Raw genomic sequence first — 15464 nt, forward strand, 5'->3', positions numbered from 1 at the left:
GTATTTCGAATGCGTTTCCATGTCTCGTCCCGCGATATAAAGGGTCCCGAACTGAGAGGAGGGTTGGGTTTAATAAAAGGCGGTCGATTTGGGAACTTCCAAAATTCCTTGACCATGATCTGCTTGACTATTTCGGGGTCCGAGACGACAATCACTGGAGATCGACCAAAACACATCTTATGGACTCGGCCATACTTGTAAAAGTAATTCAGGAACATCTTGTGCATGCCGCCATATTTGAACACATCGGGAAGGCTACCGACCCATGGCCAAGGTTTTGGGCCGGAGAGCGGACAGTCTCCGAGGACCGAGTTGTAACGCTGCAGACCTTGCCAGTAAATAAAGACTAGTATTCCAAGGACTAAAGCAAACCACGTATACACGTTGGAGCTGGGAAAGTACTCTGCCGTGGACTCCATGTTTGCGTGCAAAGAGAACTGTTGGCTTGATTACCCCGTTGGGAAAGATTATGTGCTTATATAAACAATACCTCTGAATGACGTACGTGAAGCCATTTTGCAAAGAGAAGCTCATTATTACACTGCATTTTGCTATCTAATGGGAATTTTGTCGATTTTAAACCGCAAGTAAGTTCACTAAAATATCAGTTAATAAGAAGAAGGACCTAGAGATTTCTGCGATAAGTTAAGGGATAGATTGAGAGACCTGAGGAGCTTTTAAGACTTGTCACGCACAAGACTGCGTGACAAGTGCCGTGGAGGTCACTCATTATCGCTTCCGGTCCACGTTGCCGTTTTTACGTGGCCGTTTCCACATATTGAGATGAGATTAATATGCTAAAGCAATAATAAAGCAAACCACGTATACAGGTTGGAGTTTAGAAAGCACTGTACCGGGGACTGGATGTTTGGGTTTAAAGTGAACAGTTTGTTTTATTTCCTTGGGGAAGATCACGAACTCTATAAATAATAATTGTGCGACAAGTTATGCGTGACGACCTGCAAAATCATTTGCGCTTCGGTATGGTGAAAACTTTTTATCCATATTAAACTGAGTGTAAGCTCACTGAAACACAATCTTACGAGAGGAGGCACGTAATGTTAAAAGTATATATGGCCATACATGTCATAATGTTCCACGCGTGCCACTGGAAGAGTTTCTTTTGGATTGTCACACACAAGATTGCGTGATTGGTGCGTGGGAGGCCCTTGGGCCGCGTCCTGTTCACGTTGTTGTTTCCACGTTGCGGGTTCTTGCGTTGTCATTTTTACTCTTAGAAGTTTTTATCTTTTTATTTATATCTTTATTTATTATAATTAAAGATTTTTTTTTATTCTAATGAAGGGTTGCATGTGTTACAAGCGGGATTTCATTCACCTCAATTCTAAATATGGTTAGATAAAGGAATAAATGTAAGAATAATAAAGTTCACTTACCTCAACTTAAGGTTGTCTTTGTTTCTTTTATGTAATTGTGGCGGAACGTGAGTATATTTTAGACGAAACTGTGGCGAAAAGGTGTCGAGAAGACGACCATATGTTGAGAAAAGTGAATTTTATTTCTACATTATGTAGTTGTTTAATTTTGTTTTAACATATTTAGGCCGACTAAATAGAATTCTTCATTCGAAGTCTATGAATACCAGTATTCAAGCGTTCGTTGCGTGACATCAAAGCAGCCATGGGATCGACCCGCCACCTTAAGCTTCTTCTGTGGTATCCATTCTGACCATTCTTGCTTATTTTTCGATTTTTCATGATTTCTCTGGTGTTTCTCTACCCTAAAAATCTCTTACTTTAAGGTCTCGATCTATCTGAGAGTAATTATCACACACGGGTCAGGGACTCAAAATATCGTTACATATGGAACAACGTGACTTTGTGCGACCTGTACGGGTCCGCAAATGATCCCAGGACCGCAAATGATCCCGGACCGCAAATGATCCCCAAATTGAACCGCAAATGATCCCGGACCGGAAATGATCCCCATATTGGACCGCAAATGATCCCGATCAAAAAGTAAGGAATGGCATGGATTTATATCAGAGGAAGGTGAGAACATATACAAAAATTATGAACTAAAAAACAAGTTTTATCATTTTACAAAAAAATATTCCACAGTTGCTGTTCTGTTCTTCGAGCAGTACAGATTGTTTTCACTGTCACGCAATAAAAAAAAAAGTAATAAATCGAAAACCAGCCAATGAAAAAAGCTAAGAAATTGTGATGTACGCTATAGAAGATAACTAAATAAGACACTTCTCCAAGTTTTAGGCCTGTGCGTTTCCCCAAACTTCAGAAATTCGTCGTAAATGTTTCCCAGAAATTTACAGAGCCCAGTAAGAAAACGCCATGTTGGTATACATCGGTGGGACACCAATATGGCGGCGGGAATATAGTGTAAACATCTGGTACTTACTTTGGCTTTCTAGGCGACTGATTATCGGTACTAAACAAACAAGCATTTACATAAGCACTTTTCCTAGTGCTTTAACTTCTAAAAAAGCTCAAAATCATGAGATAAGTATATATTTTTCAACAAACTCGATCGTAGCCTTGTGTCACGCAACCTCCATAACCCTGAAATTCAAAATGCTCTGGTTTTCAAACGAAGTACGCTAATTGTAAACAGATATAAATATACCGCCTCTTATGCCTGATGAGGATAAAAGCACGTCACGTGAAGTCGATCTATTGAATTAGAAGTCTTAGAAAAACACATACTTGTAAACATTCTCGAAATCCCGGTGGCGATAGTATCAAACATCTATCAAACAGCTAACTTATCAAAGCGAAGAGCAAGCCTTGGCCTTGCTTGGTCATGAGGCTGAACTTCATAACTATAGCTTGGAATTTTGGCTTCTTAGAATACTCAAGTAGTAATTTCTGAGGAATTAAAGCCAAAATACGAGCAAGGAAAAATTACAAAATAAATTTGTTCAAATTTCCAGGGCTACACACTAGGTGTTTTACAGAGTGATGAAGCGTTGTAGGCTTGTGGGTCTACTCAGGTGACAGCGCCTTCCTTAATAGTTGCTTCGTGGTTAGATTTTAGTTGGAAACTTTAGACGAGTGGCGTTAATGGCTGATAAAATGTGATTTAACTATAACACCGAAATATCAATGTTTAACAAAGCAGGATATGTAGCATATGTTACACTGATCATAATTTTACTGAGAATTGCAAAGAAATGCAAGCCAGGTCGTGTTTTGATGATTGAGTGGTGATATTCATAACATCGTAGTTAGCAACAAAATTTAGTCGAAAGTATGAAAAAAAAGCAAGTTGTTACCCATTATAATTATAAGATGGCTTTAATAAAAACATCGGTATTCACGTACGCCAATTCCCTATCCACACCATCCCACCATCCATGCCATTCTCTATTTTTTAGTCGGGATCATTTGCGGTGCCTATCGGGGATCATTTCCGGTCTGGGATCATTTGCGGTCCAATTTGGGGATCATTTGCGGTCCGGGATCATTTGCGGTCAGTTGCATGACAATTTGCGGACCCGTACAGACCTCTATTGTCATGCAACTGGTGACCATCCCATAATTAACGTCTCGTGTTGAGCAAACAGTTGCATAACACGCACGCTAACATGGCTGATTTGCAGCAGTTCTTCGAAGCCAGTTCTTTATGGTTAGCCTTGATCGCCGGAATATTAGTGTTTCTGTATTGGCAAGGTCTGTATCGCTACAACGCGATCCTCGGAGGATCACCTCTGCCCGGTCCAAAACCGTGGCCGTGGGTCGGCAATCTTTTCGATGTATTCAAATATGACGGGATACATAAGATGCTATTGGAGTACTTCTACAAGTATGGCCGAGTATACAAGATCTGTATGGGAAGAACACCAGCGATTGTTGTCTGCGACCCCGAAATTGTCAAACAGATTATGGTGAAAGAGTTCTCGAAGTTCCCAAATCGGCCCCCGTTCGTAAAGCCCAACCCGCCGTTCAACTCTGGGCTCTTCATCGCGCGCGATGAGTCGTGGAAACGAATTCGAACGACATTGACGCCGACCTTCACCGCCGCGAAACTGAAACAGATAGTGCCACTGATTGAGAACGCATCTAATGCACTGATGAGCAAAATGCAAAAATTCGCCGAAACGGGTAAGCGTTATTGCTTTGTTGCAGCTGCGGCATATTTGATTAGGGTTATGAGGCAGGGCTCTTGGGCGGCTTTATTTTGAACTAAGCACTCTATAAGTAGGGCTTGGAAGTCACGAGATATTTTCGTGGCAAACACGTTTCGTGTGAAGCCAGCCACTACGGTAAGTGCGTACGTGGATTAGCATGTCATCTTATGAAGCCGGCATCTTGAAAGAGAACAAATAAGTCTTAAGCATGGCCCTGATACCTTTTGTTCCTTTTTTATTTTCATTTTTCTTTTCTTTTGTTTTGTTTTTCTCTCTTCTACGCTACAGAAGAACGTCCCTGTACTGTGAGGTAGTGCAGAAAGTATAATTTGATACAGAAGCCGATGACATTTCAGGTCGAAATGTTAGCGATCGAGAATAAATTAAATAAACAACTGAGCACTCCCTGTCCTTCTTTTAAATAAATGCGTACAACTTGCGCGGCCTTTCAACGTTGCACTGAAGTCCTATGCCCGGAGCAGTGGGAGCGGGGAGGGGGGAAGGGGGAAAGACCCGGCATAAAAAGGACGGGGGTGCTCGTCGTACCTTTTAGGGGTTAAAAGCTCGATTTTGGTACCTGTTAGGGTGTTCAGCCTCAAAAGGTCCCCAGCGGGAGCTTTTGCGGTACATCTTAGGGTATTGAGTCGAAAAAAAATATGTGGTAGGAGATATTTGAGAATCAACGAGAAGAAGGCATTCGAAGCAGTCGTTTTTGTCGCTATTTAACAATTAGACCCCGTAGCCCGCAAGGGCTACGGGTCAATAGCCCATGAGGCGAAGCCGAATGGGCTATTGACCCGTGGCCCTTGAGGGCGAAGGGTCTAATTGTTTTAGTATCACCCAACTAGTCGGACAGAAAAGGTAATAGTAAAGTTAGCAAATGCAAGTTGAAGAAATATTTGTTTGGGAATAAAACGAAAGAAAGCGTCACGCTCGATTGCGCCAATTTCGCTACTCGAGGACTATCACTAATAGTCCTCTACTAGTAGCCAATTAAAATGCAGGATTTGCATTAGTCCACTAGTTGGGTGATACTAATAAATATTATGATAGTGTCAGGTAATGTGTTGTTCACAGAATTGTTAGGGGTGAAAAAATTCAAGCAACCCCCACAAAACAGGATCATGGTACCTCTTAAGCGTTCTTTTGAAAATTTCCGACAAGCATCCGTGTATTTTTATATGGGAGCCCTCCAGCAGGTTGGGGGGGGGGGGGGTTCTTTGATGGCCGGCGAGAAGTTTTAAGAATTGTCGCGTTTATGAAACAACGCAAGAAAAGAGGTGCACTAACATGCGCACAAACTATAAAAAACTATGAAGTGTTTCAAGGCATTTCACGTACGCTTTTGGGATTTTGTGGGACAAACCTTCTCGAAACAACTTCATCTGAATATAAATTCGTTTGTCGACTACTCGTTCTTTTCAGTTCGTACCGCCTCCATTTCAATTTGATTTATGTAAAATTCGCTTCATCCGAAATTCTTAAATTTCAGGTGAAAGCGCAGATGCCGCCAACCTCTTCAGTTTGTTTGCCTTGGACGTCATCATGAGGGCCGCATTCGGCATGGAAACTAATCTCCAGACAAAGCCCGATCCAGAGTTTGTGGACAAGGCCAGAAAAGTTTTCCAAACACCTCTGTGGATCCGATTCTTTTCCATGTTTCCCTTCTGGGAATACTTTAGCAAGTATGTGAGTCTCCTTCAGAACGCCGACTACTTCTTGGGTCTGGCCAGGAGGATCCTTGAACAACGGCAGCAGCAAGATCATTCAGGCAACAGAGATCTGGTTCAGCTAATGTTGGAGGCACACGAGGAGACTGTCCACGGCGTCAGTAAGCTTAGCGACGATGAAGTCACAGCTCAATCCGTGACGTTTCTTATCGCCGGTTTCGAAACGACTGGTAACACCTTATGTAGCACAGCATACTTTTTGGCCACCTACCCAGAAGTGCAAGATCGCATCATCCAGGAAGTCGACGAGGCTCTTGACTCCAGCGGTAGTAAGCCCCTCTATGATGTCGTGCAAAAGATGCCGTACCTGGATCAGGTCATCTCGGAGGTCCTACGCCTCTGCGGTCCCGCATTTAGCCTCATCCGTGGCTGCGAAGAAGAGGCTGTCATCAAGGGGGTCCGGTTCCCGAAGGGGATTGATGTCAACATCCCTGCGTATGTTCTACATCGGGACCCCGAGGTCTGGGAGAACCCCCACGAGTTCAACCCAGATAATTTCTCTCCTGAGGCTAAGGAGAGGCGAAACCCTTATTCCTATCTGCCGTTTGGAACAGGCCCGCGTCAGTGCATCGGTATGCGGTTCGCTCTGCTGGAGATTAAGCTTGGTTTGCTGGAAATCCTGCGACGGTTCAAGTTTGAACGCGCTCCTGAAACCGTGACCACGCTGGAACACAGGGCTGTGGCACTGATGGCACCCAAAGACACCATCTACGTGAAGATAAAAGCTCGTTGAACTGCTAACTGACAATCTACATGCCAGCTGTGGTCTTTACCACGCTTCCAAAGAAACTGTTTTCACGAGGTCTTTCTTGTGTACGGAAAGACGGAGTGGTGAGCCCTCGTATTCTATGGCAGGGGACGGAGCTTATCACTCTTGCAACTTTCTGCTATTCGTTATTTACAATTCCTATATTCTTGCTATATCGTACCAAAGATTATAATCTCAAATCCTGGAAACAACCATTTTAACCACAATCAGATTGTACATTTATTGGCAAATAATAAAAACATTTTAAAATCGTCACGTTGTTCTACTAAGTGTACTGCGTCACGATGTAAAATATCGAAGTCAGTCGATCAATCACTTAACTGATTAATTGATCGGCAAATGGAAACTAATTAATCAGTTAGTTAGGCCCGGTTTAAACGTCGCATTTTTCATGCACCGAATCTAATTGCTGAATTAAGTACATGTAAAATGCGACGTTTAAATCAATTAAATGCGACATATTTCAAGTAACTGCGAGTTCAGTCGAATATTCGACTGATCCAGTCGAATATACGACTGAAGTTCGACAGTTGATTTAAACGCCGCATTTTACATGTGCCGAATCTAATTCATCAATTGTGTTAAATTATATTTTACCCATAACTCCACAGTTTTGTGCTGCATGACATGCGCGCAACAAGCTGAAGGGAATTGTTGGCGGCACTTGCAGCAGGGGATGTATCATATAGAAGGAAGGTTGTTGAAGATGCCAGTATGTGTGGTTCTTGCCTCGCTCCGATCGTGTAATGTAGTTATTCAAAACCAATTAAGCTTCAGTTTCGTCCTTCAAGCAAAAACCGCTCTGTGTTACATGACATGCATACGGAGTAGGAAAGCAATATGGCGACTGTTGAGTGTAATAGTGTGTGCGGTGGTTCTTACTTCTCTTCAGCAAAGTTATGTAGAAGATGGAGAACGAAGTCTATGAACTTGAATTTGAACAGAAGAGTGAAACGAAAATCAGAGTTTAAGAGGTAACGCACTGCCATCTGCATTATAAATCGCCCCATTCTGTTTGCTCGAACGGTGTTTGAAAGGTATGAATGATCTTAACACAAAATATGCTCCTTATCATTGTCGGCCGCATTGGTGGGAAACTTGGAGCGGAGTCAGCTGGGAATGAACACGTCGCTCGCGCTCAGCAATTTTATTCGGCAAAAAAATGCGACGGTTAAATCAAATCAGCCGAACTTATTCATACGAGTCGACTAGAATTAATAATTGATACGGCGCATGTAAAATGCGACGTTGAAACCGGGCCTTAGTCGCGATCGGTTGGTCGGTCGAATGGGTTCGCGATCAGTCGGTCAATCGGTCGGTCAGTCAGTTGGTTGACAGTCGTTCAGTCAGTCGGTCGGTCGGTCAGTCGGTCATTCGGGCAAAGCAGGCGAAACCATTCCCTTTGCTTAAGTCTTAATCAAACACTTATCCTAAAAAAAAGGCTAGGCTTAATCTATATCCAACAACTCCCTCGTAATTACCATAGACGGGCCAAACCGAAAAATCACGATATTGTCCCCTTAATGACCAGCAAATCATGCAACAACAACAAAAACCACAACTCCAACAACATTTATTTATCATGCCAAAAAAAAACAAACGAAAGACAAAAATGACAAAAAGAACGTAAGACACTGAGCAATGAAAAAAAGGGCGTAAGAAAAGGCGCCGCTTCTTATTTTAAGGTCGGCCCACACAGGGATATACGAAGCGGGGACAACGCCTTGGTGTGTACCCATAGCACGCATACTGCAGGAAAAGTACTCGAGCTGGTGGACACGTAACGGATATTGCTATGTTGTAGGCTTGTAACGGGCACAGTTTGTGAATTTACACCAGATGAATTTTATGCAGCATATGTCGGGGACAAAATGTTTTCACCACAACAGAACTTTTTTGCACATACGGGCATTTCATCCGACGAAAACTGTTGCTGCAACATGTCCCCGCCTCATGTCCCCGCAAAATGCCCCCTTGGTTTGCGATTGGTTAACAGAGAATAATTCATGGCAAAAGCAGTAGATTCTCTGATTGAACGGTTTTAGTTAGAGATCGACCGGTGGATATCTTTGAGAATGAAACTATCTCATTCCGTTGAATTAGTGAAAATATTACTTAAGAATCTAGCCAATGAAATCATGTGTCTCCATGCTCCAGAACCGCTTTTTGTCTCATGCCAAGGCCCCGCCGGTTAACAGGGACGGGCGGCTCTAGGGACAAGAATGCCCAAAAGCACTTGACGCGACTGAAACACTCTAGAGGATTCTAGATATTGCTACTGATTGCTAGTGAACATGAATACGGTTTTATTTCTTCTCACTTCCTTTCCTCACATTACACTGACTAATCTGAGAGACAGAACCGTTCGTTTTCCTACTGTACATGTAATTTAACACAGCATTGCGCAACCTGTGCTCGTTTCTGACGTTATCTGTGCCACTTGGCATGCGTCACAAACTCTCTTCACCACCGGTCAGTACTACTAAATCGAGAATTCGTGACGTCTGATTGTGCCGCAGGCTAGTGCCGCCGCGCTATTGACGTGCGTTAACGGTTGCCAAACAGCGTGTGGTCGATTAAGCACCTCATTGTAGAATATAACGTTGAGAAATTGGAAAACTTCCGCATCATTGTATCTAGAAAGGTCAACCCTCAGTTATTATCACCAACACTCTGTTCCTTGTGCGTTTATTTACAAAGTTTATAGTATAAGCATTCTTGTTATATAAAATTTACTTCTTGAGTATGTATTAGTGGGTCTCGTAGACAGAAAGTTAATTTTTGTATATGAGGCTCCGGCTGAAAAGAGCGAGACAATGTCCTTTATATTTAGTTATACAGTATTTGCAAGTATAATGCAGTTTTAAGGACCGGACGTGACAAGTCATACAAGACATGTAAATATACACTGATTATAAACAAGTAATTCAAACAAACGTCGATATTACCGAGTGATTATGCATAGTTAATATATTTACAGTTTCTCGATATACTAATTGGATGCGCAAATTACCTCAATTAATTAGTCGTTGCTATGAAACTGATATGAACTCCTTTGAAAAAAAAAAAGGGAGGTTAAAACGTCCAACTGTAAGAATAAATTTTTGAGCGTTTTTGTTGTTGTTGTTTTTTTACAGGGTTTCGATGTGTTTGTTCACGAGTGTCACACTCCACTCAACAAGCTTGTTCATCTTCAAGGTAGTCAGCACAGGTTTAAGTCTTTTGCATCAGAATATACGAGTTGCTAGCATTCCTCTTCCAGGGACCTTGAATCCCGTCGAAAAGCCTTTTTCATCAAAGGAAAAAAAATGAACATCTTCGTAATTCCCTAGTCTCTCAATCAAACACGAAGCGAAAGGAGAGGCAAAGCGGGCTTGAAATACGAATTTGTCCCCGATGTAAAAAACGTGGAAGGCGGCTTTAGTTGTATTGAAATAGTACACTGCAAGTGCATCGTCTTTAACTGTAAGTCGCGCCGATTTCGTGGTGATCTCTGAAGTAAGGGGATCAGTAATATTTAAGGTGTAGTTTCCTACATAAGGCTTCGTGTCCACTGGAAAACTGGAGGAACCCTCCAAATCGAAAAGGGTTTGGTTTAGAACTGGAAGAAGCATCTTGTAGATTTCGTGAGTCATCCTCGACGCCGGTGGACCAGAGCCTACGCCTTTCAAGAAAGAAGTTGAGCTCATGAGCAGGTTTATCCCAAGCTCTAGCTCGGGGACTACCGAGAAGAAAGTGGCATACGAATCAATGACTCCACCTTTACCTCGAACAAGAAAATGCTCAAGTTGTTCCATCTCCCAGGGGGCTCCCCACACGGTGATACCATCGGGAGCAACATTCCCAGGGGACATCATTTCCCAGAGTGTCGACGGCCGGAAGAGAGTTTGTTTGGAAGGTTGCGTAAACATTTTGCCCAACTTCGTCATGTCCTCGAGTGTGGAATACATCTGTCCTGCAGGTGCGACCCAATAGATAATCATGAACGGCATTCTTGAACCGTCTTTAGAGTGCGGAAAAGCCATGTTTTGTTGCGCGTCCTCTGTGATTTCAAACCCGGTGTTGGTCATGTTCAAGGGCTTCAAGATCCTCTCACGTACCCAGCTCTCAAAAGTTTGATTCGTCAGTAAGTTCTCTGTTAGCAGCCTGCCAAGCAAAGCGTAACCAAGGTTACTGTAGGACGGCATTGTCCCTGGAGCCATCACCAAGCTGCGATTCTTCAGTTGTTGTAACTGATCCGCCGAGGTGACGTTCTCGCAGATGTAAAAGCATGGTGCCTCTCGCGGTAGACCTGACATTTGACTCGCAATTTGCCTTACAGTCACATTTTCCTTGGTGTATGGATTTTGAATGCAAAATTCAGGTGCATATTTACTTAGTGGATCATCCAGGGACTTTATTAAACCGTCTTCATAGAACTTGTATACCATAAGAACCACGAAAACCTTGGTGATGCTGCCAATTCGATAAACGGTTTGGTCGTCTGGTTTATTTTCGCCCTTGTAACTCTTACTTCCATAATGACGATTCTGCAAAAGCGTGCGATTTTGATAAAAGACGTTAACTGAAATGGCGGGAAGCTGTGCGTCCGCGTCGACAACAGAGTCCACGTAATCACCTATTTTCTTCAGCGCGTTGGACAACTGTTCAGGAATGGGGTCGACGATAGGAGGAAGTCTTGCGGGTTGATGCGGACATGGCCGGCCAAACTGCTCCGGGTTGGTCCTAGACGCCTCTTCTTTTGGACGATTTTTCCCATTGCAAAACGAATCACTTTGTTCGTCATCCTTTAAGACCTGCCAAATGAATAATCCCGTCATGACAATAGCCACAACGCACGCCATCGCTGCAACGATTTTCCATTTCCTCGATGCTTGAGTGTATTTGAATTGCAGCGATTCCATCACTAGATTTTCAACACTGGCCATAGTGAAAGAAAAGAGTATTCTTGTATTCCGGCTAACGTGACAGCAGTACTTGCCGCTGCGATGACCTGCGGACAATGCCCTTATATCTAACTGTTCAGATATATATATGTTATGTTGTGGTTCGATGCCGCGATGGCGTTGTCGTCGACGATGCGTTAATTAAGACTAACCAGTCGTATAAGTTCAAGGGCTGTATTAGAATCGTGCGACAACAATGAAACAATAACACCTGTGTCTCTGTTGTCACGTTCTTAGATGGAAATTCCACAAATATGCATAACAAAGAAATGTCCACCGCGACTCGTTTCTCGGACATTAATCATTTAATTACTGAAAATGAAGATGCTCATTTTAATCTAATGAGGACTCCTTTGTGTAAATTATATTCGTTAAATTTCATCTAACAGGATTTTTTTTTCATGTGTATGAGGTCGTTCGGATCGAAGACCTCTTCAATCAACACGTTTTATACGCAGAGCATAATGACATAGTACTTAGCGATCGCTATTTGTATGTGTGTTTATTTTATTTTTTAAGTATAGAAAAAATTTGAATAAACATGCCCAGATATTGAAAATATTGCAGCTATATTTTGTTGTTATTTGCATCCGTTCTACTAAGGTAACAGAGAGGAAACGGAACTAAGATAAAGTCACGGAACCCTTTTAGCTTTTAAGCAAATTTTCGATGTGTCAGGGGGACGGTAATGCCCAGTTTCTAGGAATGCCAAATGCATTTGCAAAATAAATTGAGCACGTTTCTCTTGCGAAATCGCCTTACAAAACTAAGAGGCTTAGTTCTAAATAATAATAATAAAAAATGTTTCGAATGTTAATTTGGGGTCATGAAAATATCTGGACTATTGAAGACCATTCCGCACAAAAAGAAGCCGGTAAAAAAAGAAAAAAAAAAAAAAAACCTGCAGAGAAGTTGCCCGGAGTCCTTAATTTTTAGTTTCTGCGAAATCTTTTTAAAGTTTTAATTTAGCACATTGCTCTTGCGAAATCAACTTATAAAAATTAAAAATAAGCGGATTACTTACGAAAAAGGAAAAATTACGTTTGGAATGCTATTTTTGGGCCATAGAAAAATCTAGACTCTTCTGTACTGATTTATTGCGTTTGCTTTTTACTGGAAGTGGGAAGACCATTTACGGAACGAAGAAAAAATAGTCTATTTTCGTTTGCCTGACTGCTGCAATTAATCCAATACACAGATTAAAAAAAGTCATAATTCAAACCACAAGGATATTAATCCCAATATCTGACTAAAATTAAGGCCGTTTACGACATCCATGATCAAAATTGATATAAAGTCGTCAAAGTACGTCAATATCAGTCTAATTATGCGATATGTTCATTGAGTTTTGTACTGAAACTGTGTGGAATACTCGGAATAAGGAATGCGGAGTTAACTTGTAATACTAAAGCAATACAGTAAACATGTGCCTTGTTGGTGAACAGAGCAGAAGATCACACGACCTTTTATGACATGAATCGCTTCGGGAAATGCAAAGGCGCTCAAAATAAACTCTAATTGCATGTTGGTCTATCGCTTGAATAGGCATTTGATTGTCTTTCAGTTATAGTCAAAGGACTCGACAAGAAGATGTCAAGAACAATCAATTGGTTTGTCATGTTTTTCTTTTCAATTTTATATATATATATATATATATATATATATATATATGGCAAATTCAAATTACGGCTGTGCGCATTGCCTTGTTTTCACTGCTTCCACTATGACCAACAGCAATCGCTAAGGCATGGTTAGTAGACTATGGCTAAGGCGAATCTGGCTTTCTTGTGATTTAATTATATATAGGTCCGTTGGAATAAAATCACTCTTGATCTTTTACTGTCAAGAACATATTAGAAAAAAGCTGAAAGTTGACAACGTAACGTGTTGTTAAGGCATCGTCCACACTACACTCCGGAGAAATTTGAAAACGCAGCTCTACCTCTATGGTTAGGCCTGCCGTCCATACTAATCCGTCACCAAAACGGAGCTTTTCGAAAACGAAGGCGTCACGACAATCATGTGATTGCCCTCAAACACAAATCCACAATGACTGGTGATTGTTATGTAGTTAAGTTCCTCCGGCGCAATGTGAATGGGGCCCGTAAAAAATAAACCCAATTTGAATTCACTAATAGGATCGTGACAATGGGATCTCTCACACCGACAGCTGTCACGTTTTTTTTTTTTACAAGTGTTAAATTAGCACGAATGTGGGGCAATAGTTTACTAATATAGGGTAGATGACTGGTTAGCAGTTATTTTGAATAATCACAAGAAACACAACAAAGAGAAAACGACCAAAAGCTATTTTGTATTCAAAATGGAAAAGATGTTTTGTCTAGGAGCCACGAAGTATGACAAGGCAGGAAACCGCGCTTTATCTACTGACCAATAATTGTTCAGTCACGGTATTTTGAGTTATTTTGGCCACATACAAAACTACCTTTAAATGGTAGGAAACCTGAAAATAACAGTTTCATAAGATAGAAAAACACCAAAGAGATAATGATAAACCATAAAGGGACAAGTATGTCTAAGGATGGAGAAGATTAACACGGATTGTAAACGACGAATTTGAAAAATTGAGGTTTGAGGCTAAACTTGTCAATATGGGCAAACCGTGACTGAGCTCCTTTAAAGTTCCTTCAGGTCAGAAGAATATTAGAAACGATTTTATTCCGCTGAGGGCGTCGCCGCGTACCAGATCAAACTAGAGGTCGAAGCCACAAAGACGACCTACGTGAGCCTAAGAACACCGACGATGAAATATTAGGGGTGGATTCGGTCGCGAGCCACCCTCCTTTTTGAGAAGCAAAACGTAAAAGAATTGAAAAAGGTTGTGTGTTATTTCTTGTTAAGCTAAGATGGCCAAAGAAAAAGAGTATTATAGTAAAATAATAAATCTTATTTATATTAAAATGGTCATGCACTTAGCTATACAAGCACTAAGCTTAGCAGTTTACAGGCATGCCACTGAAACAAAGGAAACAAATATTTCAAATAAAGGCGTAACATCGTTAAAAATCCCAACTGGCAGGAGGCAGACCAGTTGGCTATTTACAAAGCGGGACCTAGAATTTGAACTCGGGACTATCGAGAAACAAATCCCGCTAGTGGCAGGGTAGAGGCCTTGAACCCGGGACGTCCGGATTACAACAGCGTCCTAAACCACTCGGCCACGCTGCCTCCTAAATATAAAGGCAGTGGTAAGGTTGTGAATATTATGCGCGATAAGGTTGTGAATATTATGGAAGAAATAACGGTACCTCAATGTAATTCCTACTTTGTGGCATTGCTAGTATTCAAGTCGGTAACAGTTTTCAATTAGGTTCCAGTTCTTAAATTGCAACATTTTGGAAACATACCCTAAAGGTATGGAACCGAAAATAAGGAAACTATCAATTCTGTGCATGCCTACGTGCTTATGTTTGTGTAGTCAGCGTTGTCTTTGCCGTTATGCTTATGCTTGTGCTTATGTCGCAGGCGTAAAATCTTGCTGCATTAAAAGGGGCTTCACATTTACTGGTTTTAAGCTCATAAACGTACAACTAAGAAAATAATTATTCGAGGCACACAGGTCATCGTATGTCTTATATGGAACCTCCTTATCATGACAAATACCCGAAGTACGCACATAAAAAAAGCTGAGGCGTATTTAACATGTGTCCAAGAGTTGCTCCGTACGTCGGATTTTAATAACTGTTGTACTCTAAAACACTAAGCAGCTTCTTTCACGGTATTCGGTACGGTGTATGACATTTGCAGACTGCAGATTAAACTGCAGACTGAAGACTACAGTTAGGCGTAAATAGCGCTGCGGTTAGCATGAATATAACACAGGTTAACCCGCTCAGCTTAGTCTGTTTACGGTTTGCTATCGATAATGAAATGGGAATGCAATATTAGTG

General features: G+C 41.6%; 3 protein-coding genes and 1 long non-coding RNA gene across 4 annotated transcripts in view; 1 reads left to right on the forward strand and 3 right to left on the reverse strand.

Annotated features, from left to right (window-relative positions):
* Positions 1-689, reverse strand: part of LOC110063827 (cytochrome P450 3A2-like) — a 4531-nt gene extending 3842 nt beyond the window's left edge. The window contains exon 1 of the mRNA XM_020770822.2: positions 1-689. This exon is cut by the window's left edge and continues 104 nt beyond it. Coding sequence (XP_020626481.2) covers positions 1-419 — 419 coding nt within the window. The 5' untranslated portion in view covers positions 420-689.
* An 809-nt stretch (positions 690-1498) lies between these two features.
* On the reverse strand, positions 1499-3562 carry LOC149096208 (uncharacterized). Its single transcript, XR_016204566.1, has 2 exons — positions 3486-3562; positions 1499-1848 (listed from the first exon to the last, which is right to left on the reverse strand). It is a non-coding gene; the product is annotated as an uncharacterized LOC149096208 (long non-coding RNA).
* LOC110063838 (cytochrome P450 3A2-like) lies at positions 3505-6858 on the forward strand. The gene is made up of 2 exons (XM_020770835.2): positions 3505-4082; positions 5601-6858. The coding sequence occupies exons 1-2, from the start codon at positions 3566-3568 to the stop codon at positions 6569-6571; spliced, it is 1488 nt and encodes a 495-aa protein (XP_020626494.2). The 5' UTR covers positions 3505-3565; the 3' UTR covers positions 6572-6858.
* A 2421-nt stretch (positions 6859-9279) lies between these two features.
* Positions 9280-12015, reverse strand: LOC110063837 (beta-lactamase-like protein 1). Its single transcript, XM_020770834.2, has one exon. The coding sequence runs from the start codon at positions 11533-11535 to the stop codon at positions 9835-9837; it is 1701 nt and encodes a 566-aa protein (XP_020626493.2). The 5' UTR covers positions 11536-12015; the 3' UTR covers positions 9280-9834.
* Between the last annotated feature and the right edge of the window lie 3449 nt (positions 12016-15464).

This window comes from Orbicella faveolata, unplaced genomic scaffold, assembly GCF_042242905.1.
Source record: "Orbicella faveolata isolate gen_17 unplaced genomic scaffold, um_ofav_v1 contig_48, whole genome shotgun sequence".
Taxonomy (NCBI): domain Eukaryota; kingdom Metazoa; phylum Cnidaria; class Anthozoa; order Scleractinia; family Merulinidae; genus Orbicella; species Orbicella faveolata.

Excerpts from the sequence above, each read along its gene's own strand:
- LOC110063837 (XM_020770834.2), bottom strand. The coding sequence starts at position 11,535 with ATGGCCAGTGTTGAAAATCTAGTGATGGAATCGCTGCAATTCAAATAC.
- LOC110063838 (XM_020770835.2), top strand. The coding sequence starts at position 3,566 with ATGGCTGATTTGCAGCAGTTCTTCGAAGCCAGTTCTTTATGGTTAGCC. Across the intron at positions 4,083-5,600 it reads GCAAAAATTCGCCGAAACGG|GTGAAAGCGCAGATGCCGCC; the intron begins GTAAGCGTTATT and ends CTTAAATTTCAG.